Genomic DNA, 16,741 nt, shown 5'->3' with positions numbered 1-16,741 from the left:
TACACACAAACAACTTTACCTTAACATCTCTCTTCCTGCTAAAGAAACAAACAACATTTCTTTAATTCATTCTACTTTTACAATATAATTCAGTCTACTTTCACAGTGGGTAGACAGGCCTGCAGGCCTTAGAACCCTGCTGGATTGAGGTCTACTTTGTGAGCGGAGCAGGGAACATTTTCCTGCTTTATAGCCAGCTGGGGAGCAGAAAATGCTAGGAAGCTCTGAGTAGGAGCTGGGGGAAGGGGAGAAGCAGTGGGGCACTGAGAGTCTGGGAAGAAGCTGTGAAAGAGGCCTAAAACAGGTGGAGGTAGAAAGTAATACTGAGAAGCAGCAAGAAATATGTGTTGATAGCCCATGGCTTTTTATTAAAGGGGCTTTGGGCTGGAGTCCACTGGAGAGAAAGGCCTGTGTTTCCCTATCAGCCTAATAGGGCAGGTGGAGCCGAAATCCCCCTGATAGGAAGAGAACAAATTAGTGCATCTGGAGTTAGGCAAAAGACCCAATATAAGGTTGGCAAACTACTGTTTGTTGGTCCCTTGGTTTCTCCTCAAAGAGATGGAAATATGTCCCCTGGCTGGAAGGCTGTGTCTGAAGGAGGTACCAACAACCACAGGGTTGGATCAGCTGCCATCAGGCGACTTGGCAGAAGAACAGCCTGCTACACCATGCTTAACCATATGGTGCATGATAGCTAGTGAATGACCTTCTTAAGGTCTTTTATAGATTTGTTTCCTTAATTACCCAGCTCTGGATGTTCTGATGTTCCTCTGAGTCTAGTTCTTCCACTGACTACAGTGGAAGTGAGTTGTACCATTCTGGGGGGGAAGAAAAAAATGGAAAGTTTGTTTTTGAGATCTTCAGTTACACTTGTACTCAAGGAGGAGGGAGTTGAAGCTACAGAAGAGGGGAAGAGCATGAAGCAGGCACAGTGATCGGAGCATTGGAAAGGAATAGAATAGACACTAGCAGTTCTGCAGGGCTACGATCACAATTAAGACTCAGATCTCAAGCACTGTGGTGTCAGTTCAAAATTCCTCTCGCTGGCCTCAGAAGATCTTGCCGGAGTTAGATAAATCTCTCTGTTTAGAACAGATGTGTGACCAAGGGGAATGTAGCCAGGGCCTCTCCCTGCCTTGCTGATTCACAGATGTTATATTGTCTCTTTAGGGACCATCAACATTCAGGCTGCTTTATGCAAGCAGACCAACTTAGTGTTATGAGAGTGTTCCATAGAGGAAATGTATTTATTTATACTAAGGCTGAGCAATAAATGGCCCATGGGACCAGATGTGGCCTGTCAGTATCCAGCTCACGGACTGAATCGTGTCCAGCCCACAGACTGCTTTGCCCATCCCGGCATATATGTTGATAGATAATATGCCAGTTGAATATACAGCATTGTTCATTGCTTTTCTTGGACTAATACAAGTTGTTGTATACTGCAACGGTCTCCCCCTTTGTGAAGCTTTTCTCTTATCACCTGTCACACAGCCAGACCTAGAGAGGGGAGTATCAGAGTTAGATGAGCTCTCCGCTCTTCTAACTCACCTGGAAATCTGGACCTGTGCCTCCCCTTCTGTTTGGTATTCAGAGTTTTTGTTTGTGCTATGTCCATTAATACCAGCCCACTGCTGGATTTTTCAGAGTTTAAACTTTCCTTTAAAAATGTACTTATTGATTTTTATGTCAGAACTTTCACAAAGAACTTTGTGACTACACAAGAAGTATATCTGTTTGAAAGACAGGGAGGACTCCACATCAGATTTTCTGATAGAGAAAGAACAAAAATTATCTAGTGCATCAGGCAGCATGTTTTGGAGACATGCTTGTTGACACTCCACTTTTCCCAGCAGCACTTGATCACCAGACCATGCTCCCACTCCCCTATTCCTGACCTCACAAGTGCTGATGGGTGGGGCTGCTGCCAGGCGGGAGGGCTGAAGGGGAAGGGGAAGGAGCTGATTAGTGGGTCTGCCAGTGGGTGCTGAGAACCCACTAGTTTTTTCCTCATGGGTGTTCCAGCCCCGGAGCACCTACAGTTTCAGTGTCTATGTTCTGAGAGAAATATTGTATCCCTTTTTCTGTGAACAGAAGAGAGAAAAAGAAAGGAAAACTAAAAAAATAAGTGGGACTAGGGTAATAGCTTTACCCACACACCCTGAAGTTTTAATGTGGCCCCAGGCTCTTCTTTTTTATTTTCCCCCATTGTTTTGCAGAGTTTCCTTTTTTCTTTCATGAGACTCTTCTTGGCTGTGTCTAGACTGAATCCCTTTTCCGTAAAAGGGATGCAAATTAGACACAGCGCAATTGCAAATGAAGCAGGGATTTAAATCTTCCCCGCTTCATTTGCATAAACATGGCTGCCACTTTTTTCCGGCTCGAGGCTTTGCCAGCAAAAAGTGCCAGTCTAGACAGGGATCTTTTGGAAAATAAAGCCTTTTCCGAAAGATCCCTTATTCCTAATTTTAAGAAGAATAAGGGATCTTTCAGAAAAGGCTTTATTTTCCGAAAGATCCCCGTCTAGACTGGCGCTTTTTGCCGGCAAAGCCCCGAGCTGGAAAAAAGCGGCAGCCATGTTTATGCAAATGAAGCGGGGAAGATTTAAATCCCTGCTTCATTTGCAATTGCGCTGTGTCTAATTTGCATCCCTTTTACGGAAAAGGGGTGCAATCTAGACACAACCCTTGAGTTAAAGGTTTTTTCTTGGTTTAGCGCTAGTGAACCAGAAGGGGGCAAATTTGCCTCCGATTACCTTATTAGTTATATCAGAAAGGAGTTTGATCCAGTATTTAAAAAAATCCTAGTGGTACCATTCTTGGATCTATTCTGCAATTTAGAGAAATAATGTATAAAATATACTTGGGAAAAGCAAATATAATTCCACCCCAAATGTTCTGAATAGCTGGCTTCCAAAAGGAGTTGTGATTCAGAATTTCACACAAAATCTGTAATTTCCTGCTATTGGGATTGTTACTATTCAATCCCCTATTTCCTTTGCTCCCAATTAGCACAATTCAAATGAAGTGTAATGCAGTGTATGTAGTAATTTACAAAGCATCACGTTGAAATTTGCATCTCTTACCCACTCTGAATATACACAGTGACATGTGATCAAAATGTTTCTGAATATACAATCCCTACATCTTTTTTCCTGTTGAACTGTACAATTGATAAAGTTTTGGATACAAGATTACACACTTCAGAAACAAAAAACAGGATTATGTAGCACTTTAAAGACTAACAAGATGGTTTATTAGGTGATGAGCTTTTGTGGGCCAGACCCACTTCCTCAGATCAAATAATGGAAGAAAATAGTCACAATCATATATACCAAAGGATACAATTTAAAAAATGAACACATATGAAAAGGACAAATCAAATTTCAGAACAGAACGGGGATAGGGGGAGGTAAATGTCTGTGAGCTAATGATATTAGAGGTGATAATTGGGGAAGCTATCTTTGTAATGGGTAAGATAATTAGAGTCTTTATTCAAACTTAGGTGTAAAGTGTTGAATTTAAGCATGAATGACAGTTCGGAGGATTCTCTTTCAAGTGTAGTCTTAAAAGGCCTTTGAAGCAGGATGCAGGTAATCAAGTCATTGAGACAATGTCCTTTCTGGTTGAAATGGCAAGAAACTGTTTTTTCTTTGTGATCCTGTCTAATATCTGTTTTGTGGGCATTGATCCTTTGGCGAAGTTTCTGAGATGTTTGTCCAATGTACATAGCAGACGGACACTTTCGGCACATGATAGCATAAATTATATTTCTGGATGCACAGGAATATGTGTTCTTGATCTTATAACTCACTTGGTTAGGTCCAATAATGGTATCAGCAGAGTGAATATGTGGACAAAGCTGGCAACGGGGTTTTTTGCAAGGGAAGGTACCAGGGTTGGTATTAGTATGGTATGTCCTGTGGCTGTTGGTAAGAATCATCTTGAGGTTAGGTGGTTGTCTATAGGAGACTATGGGTCTGTCTCCCAGAGCCTCTTGGAGTTTAGTATCCTGTGCCAGTATAGGCTGTAGTTTATTGATAATGTGTTGGACAGGTTTAAGTTGGGGGCTGTACGTGATGACAAGTGGTGTTCTATTATTGGTTTTCTTGGGTCTGTCTTGAAGTAGATGGTTTCTAGGTATTCGTCTGGCTCTTTCAATTTGCTTTTTTATTTCTCCGGGTGGGTAGTTGAGGTTTATAAATGCTTGGTAGAGATCCTGAAGCTTCTGGTCTCTGTCAGTGGGATTAGAGCAGATGCGGTTGTATCGAAGGGCTTGGCTATAGATGATGGATCGTATGGTGTGTGCTGGATGGGAGCTGGAAGCATGTAGGTAACTGTATGAGTCAGTGGGTTTTCTGTAGAGTGGTGTCTAATTTTCCATTGCTGATTTGTACTGTGGTGTCCAGGAAATGGATCTCTCATGTAGACTGGTCCAGGCTGAGATTGATGGTGGGGTGTAGGTTGTTAAAATCTCTGTGGAATGTCTCCAGTGTTTCTTGGCCATGCGTCCAGATCAGAAAGATGTCATCAATGTAGCGTAAGTAGAGAAGAGGTAAAAGGGGACGGGAGTTGAGGAAATGTTCTAGGTCAGCCATAAAGATATTAGCATACTGTGGGGCCATGCGTGTACCCATGGCTGTGCCACTGATCTGGAGGTGTAAGTTGTTCTCAAACTGGAAATAATTGTGGGTGAGAACAAAGTTACATAGGTCTGCTATCAGTTTGGCAGTAGTGTCCTCTGGGATAGTGTTTCTAATTGCTTGTAATCCATCTTCATGTGGGATGTTGGTGTATAGAGCTTCTACATCCATGGTGGCAAGGATGGTGCTATCGGAGAGATTATCGATGTTTTGTAGTTTCCTTAGGAAGTCAGTTGTATCTCAGAGAGCTGGGGTGTTGGTTGTGTAGGGTTTGAGAAAAGAGTCTACATAGCTAGATAAATCAGTAGTGAGCGTGCCAATACCAGAGATGATGGGATGTCCGGGGTGTCCAGATTTATGGATTTGGGGAAGCAGATAGAACAATCCTGGTCGGGGGTCAGAAGGTGTTTTGTTTTAGTTACACCAGACTAACATGGCTACATTTCTATCACTATTCTACACTTCAGAAAGGGAGTTTATAATATAATTATAGATCTGGATAGAGGGTTTTCATATCTTATAGGACTGTGATGGGCAACCTAGCCTAGTGAGTGGGCCACATGAATGACCCTCCTTCATCTCAGTGGGCCACAAGATTGTTGTAACCAAAATAGTCTCCTGAGCTACTGTAGTTTTGCTAACTGTGCTTGTGTACCTAGTATCAACGGGGTGTGCCGATTGAACGATAGCAGTGCTTTGATTGGCTGTGAAAGGCTCTCAGAGTCAACATTGTGTTCAATCAGCACGCACCTCACTTCACGTGGCTTTGCAGTACACGCCTGTCACTTCAGTAATACCGGTAGGAAAAAATGACACAGATGGAAACCAGCAGAATCTAGCAAACCTTCATTTTGCCAAAGGTAAACAAAATCATCTTCTAGGCCACACACAGAACCCTGATGAGCTGCATGTGGCCCAGCACTGTTATAGGATCATCTGTTTTCAGATTTTTATCAGGTATCACCATCATAAATGTCCAGTGTGCATAGAAGATAAACATTGTGCTCTTCAAAATACTCAGAGAATGTAAGCAAAGAGGTACATTAAGCATATACTATTAAGAGCAATGTGATGGCCCAGTTGCACCCTTTTACACCAAGCACAATGGGCCCATACGTTTGCATATGGCAGCAACCATTTCACACACACACACACAAACTGAAGAAGCACATATTTGGGATTTTGAACCTGAGAACCATTAATTCTGCAGCAAATATAAATGTCCATAAATGCCACTGCAATGAATGCCAGAGCAGGGAGGTAAGATATGACCCAAACTGCAAAAAAAATTGGAAAAGAAGCTGTCCCACATGATAAACTGAGTTCCCAATGCTGTGCAATGTATGTTCCATCCAGAGGCACACCCTCTCCAAGTTGCCCTGCACTCTCCCTTGCTGCAGCCATGGTAGCACTGGTAAAGACACTGTCACTGGCTGTCAGTTCCTGGCCGCACCGTCAGTCAGATCTTTCTTCCATTTGGTACATGGCAAAACTCTTGTTGCCGTCAAGCCTGGGGAGTCACAGGGTGTGAGGTGAGAACAAAGGCCATAGATTAGCTGCAAGTTTGCAGCTGTCTTGTGGAGAGCAGGAGGGGCTACACCTTATTAATATGGCTCCTTCCTGTCAAAGCCTTGGCCCTGTCTACTTTTTTTACAAAGTACATAGGGTTGCCAGGCATCCAGTATTTGCGGCCTCTGTCCGGTAAAAAAAACCCAGAAAATATTTTCAGCTTTTCTCAGCCAGAAAGCCACTTGGAACATTTCCCTGCTGCCGCGCCTGACGGACAGAGGGAGAGTTGAGCGTGGGTATTTAAAGGTGCAGTGCCTCTTTCTTTTGTGCCCTTTTTTTCTTTTTTTTCTTTTTCTCAACGACTTTGGTCCCCTGTTGTTGTTTTTTTGCTCAACAACTTTGGTCCTCCCCCCTTTTTTTTATCAACCAATTTTTCCCCCAACATGTTTGGTATATTTTTTAAAGTATCTGGAAACCCATTTGGATACTTTCCAGAGCAAGAAAAATGGCACTGGAGAGAGGGTAGCATTTGGCTTATGACTTCTGCAGAGCTGTACTGTGCCTGTCTCCCCTCCCCAATGTGTGGGAGTGGTCCATTCTCCAAATAATGCCTGGTGTTTGTATCTGTCATGCTTTGCACTTCCTGACCTATCAAATCCATTTTAGATGTGTGCCTTTGAAAACACCAGGCCCTCCCCTGTGCTGGTCCCTAGTCTAGCTTGCACGCTTCTTCCACCCCTATCTGCTAGGATAGAGTTCTGCTCTAAGCTACTCCAGTGTAAATTCACTAAGTTTAGTGTGTGTGTGTGGTGGTGGTGGGGGGGTGTTTCTTTTGGATTTGCAGGGGGGATGCGGAGAACAGAATTAGGCCCCTACTCTGTAAGATGACATCTATTATCTCTTCTCCATCCCTTCCTTTGAAAAAGCGCTAGTGGATTTTTTTTTTTAAACTTCCACAAGGATCCTTGAACAAAATCATTTTGTCAAAAGCAACTCTTGTGCCTTTCTGAAGCCCTGCTGTGTCCCAGAGCAATTTATGAAAATGGAAAAGCCTGTCTAGAACCTAATCCAATTTGTTCTCTTAGGATCGTAAGCACATTTAGAGCCCGATAAGACAATTATCACAGATCTCTAATACCTGCAATTTATAGTTAAAAGGCTTAGTCTGGTAACTCTGTTTTCAAGTGCCATGTGTTTAAACTAAAACTTACTGGGTTGTGAGATGGTGGCAAACAATCTATTCAGAACACTCACCCAGCATGCCAAATCAACCCATTGTGCGGCAAATCCAGAACTTGCCTTGTCAGGCATATGTTCCCCTTGCAGGGCAAATAGGGGCAGGAGGAATGGGATGATAGGCCATGCAAGGGGTGTGCGTTCCCTGGATGGCATAGAGTGTAGCTCTACATGGATTCCCTGCACAGCAGAGATGAGAGAAAGGGAAGGGCTATCAGGGCTCCCAATGGGCTACTCATCACTAGATTGTGTGGAGTGGCTCTGTTATTCTCCACAACTTGACAGCAAGGTGCTTTGGCTTTGTCCCCCTTCTCACCTGTCTGTTGTTCTGTTAACTAACTATTTGGTTCATGTGCTGGGCTCTGGATTTTGCTCCAGTTCAATGAGAGAGAAGAGGTGGGAAATGGATTGTTGCTGCAGGTTAAGTGCCAGTATCTTATGTCACGGATCAGCAAGTATTCTGCCACTGCAAACTGGTGGCATCCCCCTTTGCTCCAGACAGAATGAATGTGCATTGCATATTGTCTGATCTTACCCTCTTCCAGGGGTTTAGCTTTACTGATAACTCCAATAATAGCGGAGCATCAACCACAGTTGAAGCTCCCTCGCTAAGCATAGGTCAATGGGGTTGCCTGGGGCATTAGTCAGTGCTGAACCTTGTCCAGTGTCTATCAGGGTATGTCTACACTACCCCGCTAGTTCGAACTAGCGGGGTAATGTATGCATACCGCACTTGCTAATGAAGCCCGGGATTTGAATTTCCCGGGCTTCATTAGCATAAGCGGGGAGCCGCCATTTTTAAATCCCCGCTGCTTCGAACCCCGTGTAGCGCGGCTACACGGGGCTCGAACTAGGTAGTTCGGACTAGGGTGCCTATTCCGAACTACCGGTACACCTCGTTTCACGAGGAGTAACGGTAGTTCGGAATAGGACCCTAGTCCGAACTACCTAGTTCAAGCCCCGTGTAGCCGCGCTACACGGGGTTCGAAGCAGCGGGGATTTAAAAATGGCGGCTCCCCGCTTATGCTAATGAAGCCCGGGAAATTCAAATCCCGGGCTTCATTAGCAAGTGCGGTATGCATACATTACCCCGCTAGTTCGAACTAGCGGGGTAGTGTAGACATACCCTCTGAGACTCTCCCTAACCCAGCTCATTCTTCTTGATTTATTCAGTGCTTTTATGGTCCAGTATTTTGACATCAGAAGTCACTACTCTGGTAATCCATTACCTTTGTAAAATGCCCAGAAAGAAGGTTGTTTCAGAAATGTGCCTTTATAATCGCATACGTTTCAGTTATTAAATTTAACTTGCACATATAACTTTTAATGTAAGTGATATGGAAGAGGTGTATTTTAGTGTGATGCTCAGTTCTGACCATGGAAGAACAAAGCTTTCAAGCAGAACTCAGTGAAGTTATGGGAAAGTCCTCAAATATGCATCTTACTTTTCAGTCTAGTACAGGAAAATTGATATTAATACACAAACTGCTCAAGAGTAAAATCAGATTCATAATTGAATCTGTAGTGTTTTGCCATCATTTGACTCATGGTACAGAATTAAGATGCTCTAATTATTTCAGAGGAGGAAATTAAACTGGGAACTGATTATTCTAACATATGGAATGGTTTCTGATTGATATACATTTTTTAAGTTATAGTTTGATCTGATAATGTTTTTTTCCCCTTCTATATGTATAGAAAGGGAATCAGGAATGACCTTTTAGCATTTAAATTTAGTCTAGATTTGTTAGCTGAATTTCATGTACAACTTTCATTCCTTGACAATATTTGGTGTTGGTGCATAAAGAGTGAGCAATCACGCATGCTATGATGATGAACTGATGTAGGATATCAAATAGAAAAATGACAAGCATATTGTAAGGCAAAAATTAACTTGTTTTAAAATTCACATTGCATGAGAAAGTCACATAACCAAAGGTTTGAGAGCCATAGCACATCTCATAGTTATGCATATAGGGCATTACCCTACTTTCTTATCAATGCAAACATAGGAATAATTTACTTGAGTTTAAGACTCTTTGATGTTTGTGCTTCTTTGGTGAATTTTACTAAGAAGATCTTGTATCTAATGCTATTTTAGTTATCTCTTGATAAAACCAAGTAGTCAGAATATCTTAACTAAGGAAGTCCGTTGTGATTTTCTTTAGGGACTTCATTAGTGGAAGACATCTTGAGTGAATCTCTGAGGTATATATTAATGATGCCTCAAAAATACCATATTCAGACTCTACCTAAGTGAGTGATGTTTTGTATAGCAATTTATAATTAATCCAAATAGTGGCCTTGAATGAAAAGTATTATTTGTATTTATAATGCTAAGTAAATACATTCAAGTAATAAAACATTCCCTTCCAGCTCATAGCTATCTGACAAATTAGCTGTTCCTCCATGGATAACTTGATCTGCAAATTAATCATAGTTCAGACTGGATGTGCTGATCTCTACTTGAATCTGATATACATGAGTCATAGTCATTGAAGAGAGTTGGAGTGTGATTACCAGTGAGATAAGTACCTAGAACACTTGAAAAAGGGAAGGAGTGATTTGTTTAACTTGTGCTTGGTACCTACAATAACCAAAGCTGGGGGTAGGTAATTAAAGGGAAAGGTTCTTATGTCAGTCAAGTTCCACACAATCTAGTTCAAGAAAAATGGTCCGGGACTGAGGAGACATTAAAAAAATTCAGATAAATGGAATATTCAGCTAATGGGAAACAACTTTACAGTCAACATGGACCTGATAGCGTAAATGAGCCAACTGAAATCATTAGGCTTAATATGGGTATTTAGGTGAAATTCTACATCAGTATTATTCAGGAGGTCAAACTAGGTGATCTTATGGTCCCTTTTTGCCTTAAACTCTATAACACTGTGACTGATTTATACCAACAAAGATCTGGCCCTTTGTCTACAGCAGCAATGTGGTTCATTATTCATAGTTATTGAGTGTCTTCTGAGCTGTAATGAGATTTTGTATATAAAAACTTGAACTCTAATAAAAGTCTTGAAATTACCAACTCATTGCACATAGAGTGTAGAGTCATAATGCAGTAACACCTACTGTTGTGAAATGGTTGCCAAAAGGAAAAAAGGTTTGTATTAATCATCTGAGTGATCCAATCCCTTCTGTCTTACAAGCAAATAGCCACTGATTTATAGAAGGAAAAGTGTATGTCTGTAGAGTTTTGCATCCCTCCCATTCTCCAATCTGTTACTTTCCTTAAATGAGTGGAGCTCCTGAGGAACTACCTGCTTCGCAGGAGTTCTCCACTTCAGAGTGGATGAGCTTCGCTCTTGGCAGGTGATCTCTACAGACAGCAAAGCAACAGCTTATCGAGACTGGGCAAACTTACCCCTGTGCAAGCAACATCAATGTAGTTACACTGGTGGAGAGACCTAAGTAGACACACTGTATCTGTGTGCTTCAGAAAGGTGTGACATAGTCCTGCAACTTATTCTGATAAGTCTCAGTACTGTGGTTCCCAATTTACCAGTGTTGTGTGTTTGCACTGGTGTAACTACATCATTGCACAAAAGCACTCTATAGCTAGGGCCTAAGGGACATAAGGTATGGTGAACCTTAAGAGGTGAAATCACATTGACCTCAATATTTCAGCAAAAATTCAGTACAGAGCTCTCCAAAGTTACATTACTCTCAAAATTGCCAGAGAGTTAAGAACATAGAACACTTAAAAAGAAAGAGCAGATTCATTTAACTTGTGCTTGGTCCCTAAAATAACCAAAGCAGAGTGCAGGTAGCTAAAGGGGAAAGTTCATATGTCAGTCAAGTTCCACTCAACCTAGTTCAAGAAAAATGGTCTGGCTACTAAGTTCTCTCACTCACACATCTATAGAGCTGCCTAGACTTATTGGGTGAATTGTGACGTCAGTAAAGTCAGTGGTAGTTTTATTAGTGACTACAGGCATGTCTACATGGAAATAAAAGTCCTGTGGCTGGTCCAGGTCTCACTCAGGCTCATAGAGCTTGGGTTGTGGAGTTAAAAATGGCTGTTTTGATGTTTGGGCTCAACTAGAGCCTGAGCTTGGGGCCCTGTGAAAGTGGAAGTCCCAGCCTTCAGACTCCAGCAGAGCTCAGATGTCTACATGGCAACATTTAGCCCTGCAACCTTAGCACCATGGATCCAAGTCAGCTAACCCATATATATCTCCATATAGGCATACTCTTTGAGATCATTACTTTACCCACTGGTATTGTGGGGGCGAGGAGGGGGAAAGAGTCTTCCCCAATGATCCTGAAATAATTTATTTGCACAAAACTCTCTTTGAAGTTATTGGTCAAATAAGGTTATCAGGATCAGGCCCTTGTAAATCAATTTATAACATCACAAGTCAGAAGCACAAAAATGAAATTCTTACTAGGCTATAAAAAACCCAAGACAGAATTTAAATCTCTCTCCTTGTCCACTAGAGGATACATCTACACTACATGGCTATTTCAGGATACCAGAGGCTACCCCACGTCTACACAAGCTGCCCATTATTTTGAAATATTTTTCGAAATAACGGGTGCGCTATTTTGGCATCCCAGTGGGATGTCTCAAAATAGCACATTATTTTGTAGATGCGCCAAATTTCAAAATAAGTGATTTCAAGTTTACGGTGCTATGTAGATGCACCCTTAGTTACACACAGGAAAGTGTTTAGGGGAAAAATACTAAACAAACTTCATTGAACTAATTTCTTCTAACAAATGATACAAAGCAGATTTGGTGCTAAAAGAAAAACATAAATGCTGAACTGCTGAACTACTGGAAATTGTAGCAACGTACATGAGAGTCAATGTTCAATACCTAGAATTAAATTCTTTTCCCCCTCTCCCTGATTTATTGGAGAATAATTCTCTTTTTGGAATTTCTAATATTTTGTTTTATCTCAAACCATTTCAGATAACTGTTTGTGTTCATTTTAGACCATATGTTTTCAAAGAGATCCAATTAACCAAAATCCTCCTAATATTGGACCTGATTCTTCAAGTATTACATACCAGACACGGTAGCATATATTTTTCCAATGTGACTTGTGATTTTGGGATGTGCAACTTGACACCTTATAGAAAACTGGCTTGCAGAAGGCAGGTGCTCAACATATTCTAAAATCTTTTAACAATATCTCAGATTGGGCACCCAAAATCACTAGTTACTTTAGCAAATGTAAATCTGCAGTGATGTCATGAATAATTCTTGTTCCCATTACCTGAAGTAAATGCTCTCAGTTAAAGCCTGAATTAACTCTGTTGACTTCATCACATGCCTGGTGAATTAATTCAATCAAAGTGATTTAAATCACTGATTTTAATCGTGATGTAAATCAGCAAGCAGGGAACCTTGATTTAAATCTTGCTTTTGTACTTAGTTCTTTGCATAAAGAGAGAGTGATTCTCATTGGTTGGTAAATATTAAAACATTTTGATTGGCAACTATGCATAGCCTTTACATTAAATTTGATCATTCTTTTTGCTCACAGTGATGATGAACTATACCTATACAAACCAACTGGAATCATTATATAACTATACTTCTATTTTTTCAGTCTTAAATTTTACATTTTATTTATACTGAAATGGTAAGGGATGCATTTTTATTGAGATTTGTGTGAAGCTCTACTTTGATTAAAATTAAAATTCAATTAAAGGTACAAAGAGCATTTTGAAATGGTTCATTAGATAAAGCTACCTTAGATCTGCTGAATAGATAAGGAAAAAAGATTCTCAAAACATGTTTTATGTCTAAAACTGTTTTACAAAACAAAGGAAGTATAACGAATATAGTATAATGAACTAAACTAAACTAATAAATTTAACTGAATACTACTGCCTTCAAAACTGTTGAATTAGTAGATCTCAGCCTCACACTTAAATCTTACTCATAGATTGGAAGAGAAAAAACAAGCTTTTGAAGGAGAAGGGGATGCTATTAGCACTCTTCCCGGGGGGCTGTGTGTAACGGACACGCCTCAATCTCCCCCCGCACACTGGGAAAGTAGCACTTCCCTGGGAGGCTGTGTGTGCTGGACGTACCCACCAGGGGGCTGGGAAACTAGCACTTCTCCAGGAGGCCACATGTGTGGGACCCAGCATGTGCTGGACACAGAGGGAAGCCAACTTTTCCTGTTCTCCCAGCCCGGCTACAGGCTCCTGCCCAGGCTGGGCCATTTCCATGCCTGCCTGCCTCCAAACCATATGTTTTCAGATGCTCCCCTGAAAACTCTGTGCACTTGCTGTAAAATGCCTGCGTTAAAGTGAACATTTGGCCTTGCACAGAACACATCTCCTTTGTCTTTACAGAGACCTTTGACGTAGGCTTAACACAATGTATGTGTTGTAATGTGTGCCTTTGTAACTTTTTATTGCAGCTGGGACTGCAGCCAGCTTGGTGCGTACTCCCCTTCTTTCAGCATCTGCCCACCTGGCTCAGAGCCACATGTTCAGGGAGCAGATGGAGTGCATGAACTCTGTCATGCAGGAGATGTGAAAAGAGCAGCAGGACCAGATCACAGAATTCCAGGAGAAGAGAGCCACCAGGGAGCAGCACACGAGGCAACCCAAGATCCTCTTTGCCTCCCTAACAACTGTGAGGGAGTACCAGGCTGCATGACTGGAGAGGGACTCCTCCCCGAACCCTGTCCATCCCGATGACACCACCACTCCCTCTTCCCCCAGCCCCATCGCTTCCACTCCCAGCATCCACTGGGGCCCCAGGACATGGGGAGGAGGTGGGGGGGACTCAAGGGCAGCCTTACCCTCCAGCACCTTGGGAGGCAAAAGGGGATCTCACAACCATTTGTGAGTCCCCCTCCCCAATTCAGGGTCCCACTTCTTTCATTTTCCATCTGTTTTCCCCAAATAAGAACTATGTTCTTTGAACAACGGTCTCTTTATTGTTTGAACTACAGGGGCGAGGTGGGCGATTAAAGGCAAACAAGCACGGGGAATGCAGGGACAACTTGTTGAGCAACATGTGGAAGGGTCTCAGAACTGCCATTCATAAAACTTGAGAGGGATAGCTGAGTTAGTCTGTAACTGGGAAAACTTAAAAAACAAATAGTCTGGTAGCACTTTAAAGGCTAACAAAACATGTAGATGGCATCATGAGCTGTCGTGGCCCAACCCAATTCTTCAGATGAAAGAAACTGTCCTTCAAGGCCTCTCTGATGTGTGCTGCCCTGCACTCTGCTCTGTTTATTGCCCTGGTGTCCACCTGCTCAAACTCTCTGCCTAGGTACCCCACCCTGCCAGATAGGTTTCCCCCTTGAGCACACAAAGGTCATGGAGCATTCAACAGTTTGCCACCAAAAAGGGAATGTTGCATTTGCTGAGCTCCAACTCAGTCAGGAGACTCTGAAATCTACCCTTTAGATGCCTAAAAGCACATTCAACCACCATTCTGCACTTGCTCAGCCTGTGGTTGACCTCCTCCTTGCTGGGATAGGCTGCCTGTGTATGATGGCTTCATGAGCCACGGGAGCAAGGGGTAGGCTGGGTTCCCAAGGATCACAATTGGCATTTCTACCTCTCTGATTCTTTTTTTTTTTGCCTGGGAAAAAAGTTCCAGCATGCATCTTTTGGAAGAGACAGGAGTTCCTAAAGATGTGTGCGTCATGCACCCTTTCCAACCATCCCACGTTGATGTCGGTGAAACAGCACTTGTGATCCACCAGCACCTGCAGCACAATGGAGAAGTACTCCTTGTGGTTTATGTATACCTTGCCAAGGTGGTCAGGGGCCAGGATGGGAATGTGCATTCCATCTATCGCTCCACCACAGTTAGGGAAAACTATCTACTGTGGTATCCACATTTCCCAGAGCCACAGTGCTCCATAGCAGAATGGCATTGATCGCCTTGGCTACTTGTATGACAACAAACCCCACTGCTGACCCCCAGGCAAGTAGATTTTGTGTGCTCCAGTCCCACAGTGGGATAGCAGGGCAGGGAGGGGCTGGAGTGCCAGAGCAGGTTCCCCAATGCGAAGGGTGGGCCCCAACCTTTGTGGGCCAGATCCAGACAAGCTGGGGGCTGAAGTTCCCCACCCTTGGTCTATTGCCACATGCGTCTTCAGAGTCAAACCTGTGGAACTTCTTGCCAGAGGATGTTGCGAAGACCAGGACTTTAACAAGGTTCAAGAAAGAACTAGATAAATTCTTGGAGGTTAGGTCCATCAATGGCTATTAGCCAGGATGGGTAGGAATGGTGTCCCTAACCTTTGTTTGTCCAAGGCTGGAAAAGGATGATGGAAACGGGTTTGCTTGAAGATTCCCTGTTGTGTTCTCTCCCTCTGGAGCACCTGGCATTGGCCACTGTTGAAACACAGGATACTGGGCTAGATGAACCTTTGGTCTGATCCAGTATGGCCGTTCTTATGTTCTTATGTTCATGGCAAACTGAGCTTCATCCTCATCCTCTTCCTGGCAGAGCGACATGTATGTGCTCTTGAAGTAGTGTGCCATTAGATGCACCATGGCACACATCAGCATCAGTATGTCCTGCTGCAAACTAGAACTGCTATGGCATCTGCGTGGGAAACCAGGAACCAAAAAAGCATGAGCACTCTGCTTTCCACAAGGAGGGAGGGACTAGACAAGTGCATTATGGGATGCTGACAACATGAGCCCCTAACCACTCACTGCAGAGTTTTGGTCCCAGCAGTCACAGGGGAGCATAGCCCAGAATGCAAAGCTACCCACGGTGCATCACTTTCTGAGTCGATGGTAGGCTATGTTCCATTCTTCCCTGCAGTGAGGACCCGGTCCTTTGCCTGTGCAAAATCGGGTGCCCAGAAATCAACCATATTAGGTTCGACCTTACTTTGTAGTGTACACATGGCCCCAGAGAAAAAATCTAGCTTTTTGCATGGGCCATTGTCCATGTCATGATTTTTTATTAAATTTGAGGAAACTGAGGGTGCTCAGAGGATAAGGCTCCATATGCATGTGGGTATTCTATGCATTCCAATGACAACAGCAGATATTTATCAAGAGGAGAAAAGACTCCACATAAAAAGGAAACCGTAGGTCTTTCTGGAGTACAGTTTCTGGTCTTAAAACAGACAGAGATTAATCATTCACTGTGCTATTTATTTATACCTTGAAGCACTGACAGGCTGCCTTTTAAAAAATATCTTCGGGTTTCTAAGTGGCATGAGGTTTAAAATTAGGCACTGGAACTAATAGGTTGTTATTGTCTCATAATATTTGACATGATGCTCGTGGCTTCTCTTTGAAAAAAATAATCTTTTGTCAAACAGAATCATGATTCCGTAACTATCTATTATGCCACAGCACATACCCATCACTACAAGCTGTACCTGTACAATGGGT

The 16,741-nt window shown here is 42.6% G+C and overlaps 1 protein-coding gene across 1 annotated transcript in view; it reads left to right on the top strand.

Annotated features, from left to right (window-relative positions):
- MTHFS (methenyltetrahydrofolate synthetase) overlaps nt 1–15,774 on the top strand; it is a 147,551-nt gene extending 131,777 nt beyond the window's left edge. Inside the window, exon 3 of the mRNA XM_075897098.1 lies at nt 13,780–15,774. Within this exon, the coding sequence (XP_075753213.1) occupies nt 13,780–13,898 (119 nt within the window). The 3' untranslated portion in view covers nt 13,899–15,774. The remainder of the gene's footprint in view (nt 1–13,779) is intronic.
- Nucleotides 15,775–16,741: the final 967 nt, after the last annotated feature.

Source organism: Pelodiscus sinensis, chromosome 14 (assembly GCF_049634645.1).
Source record: "Pelodiscus sinensis isolate JC-2024 chromosome 14, ASM4963464v1, whole genome shotgun sequence".
Taxonomy (NCBI): domain Eukaryota; kingdom Metazoa; phylum Chordata; order Testudines; family Trionychidae; genus Pelodiscus; species Pelodiscus sinensis.
The sequence above is the reverse complement of the archived record's forward strand: the minus strand, read 5'-3'. Positions and strand labels throughout refer to the sequence as shown.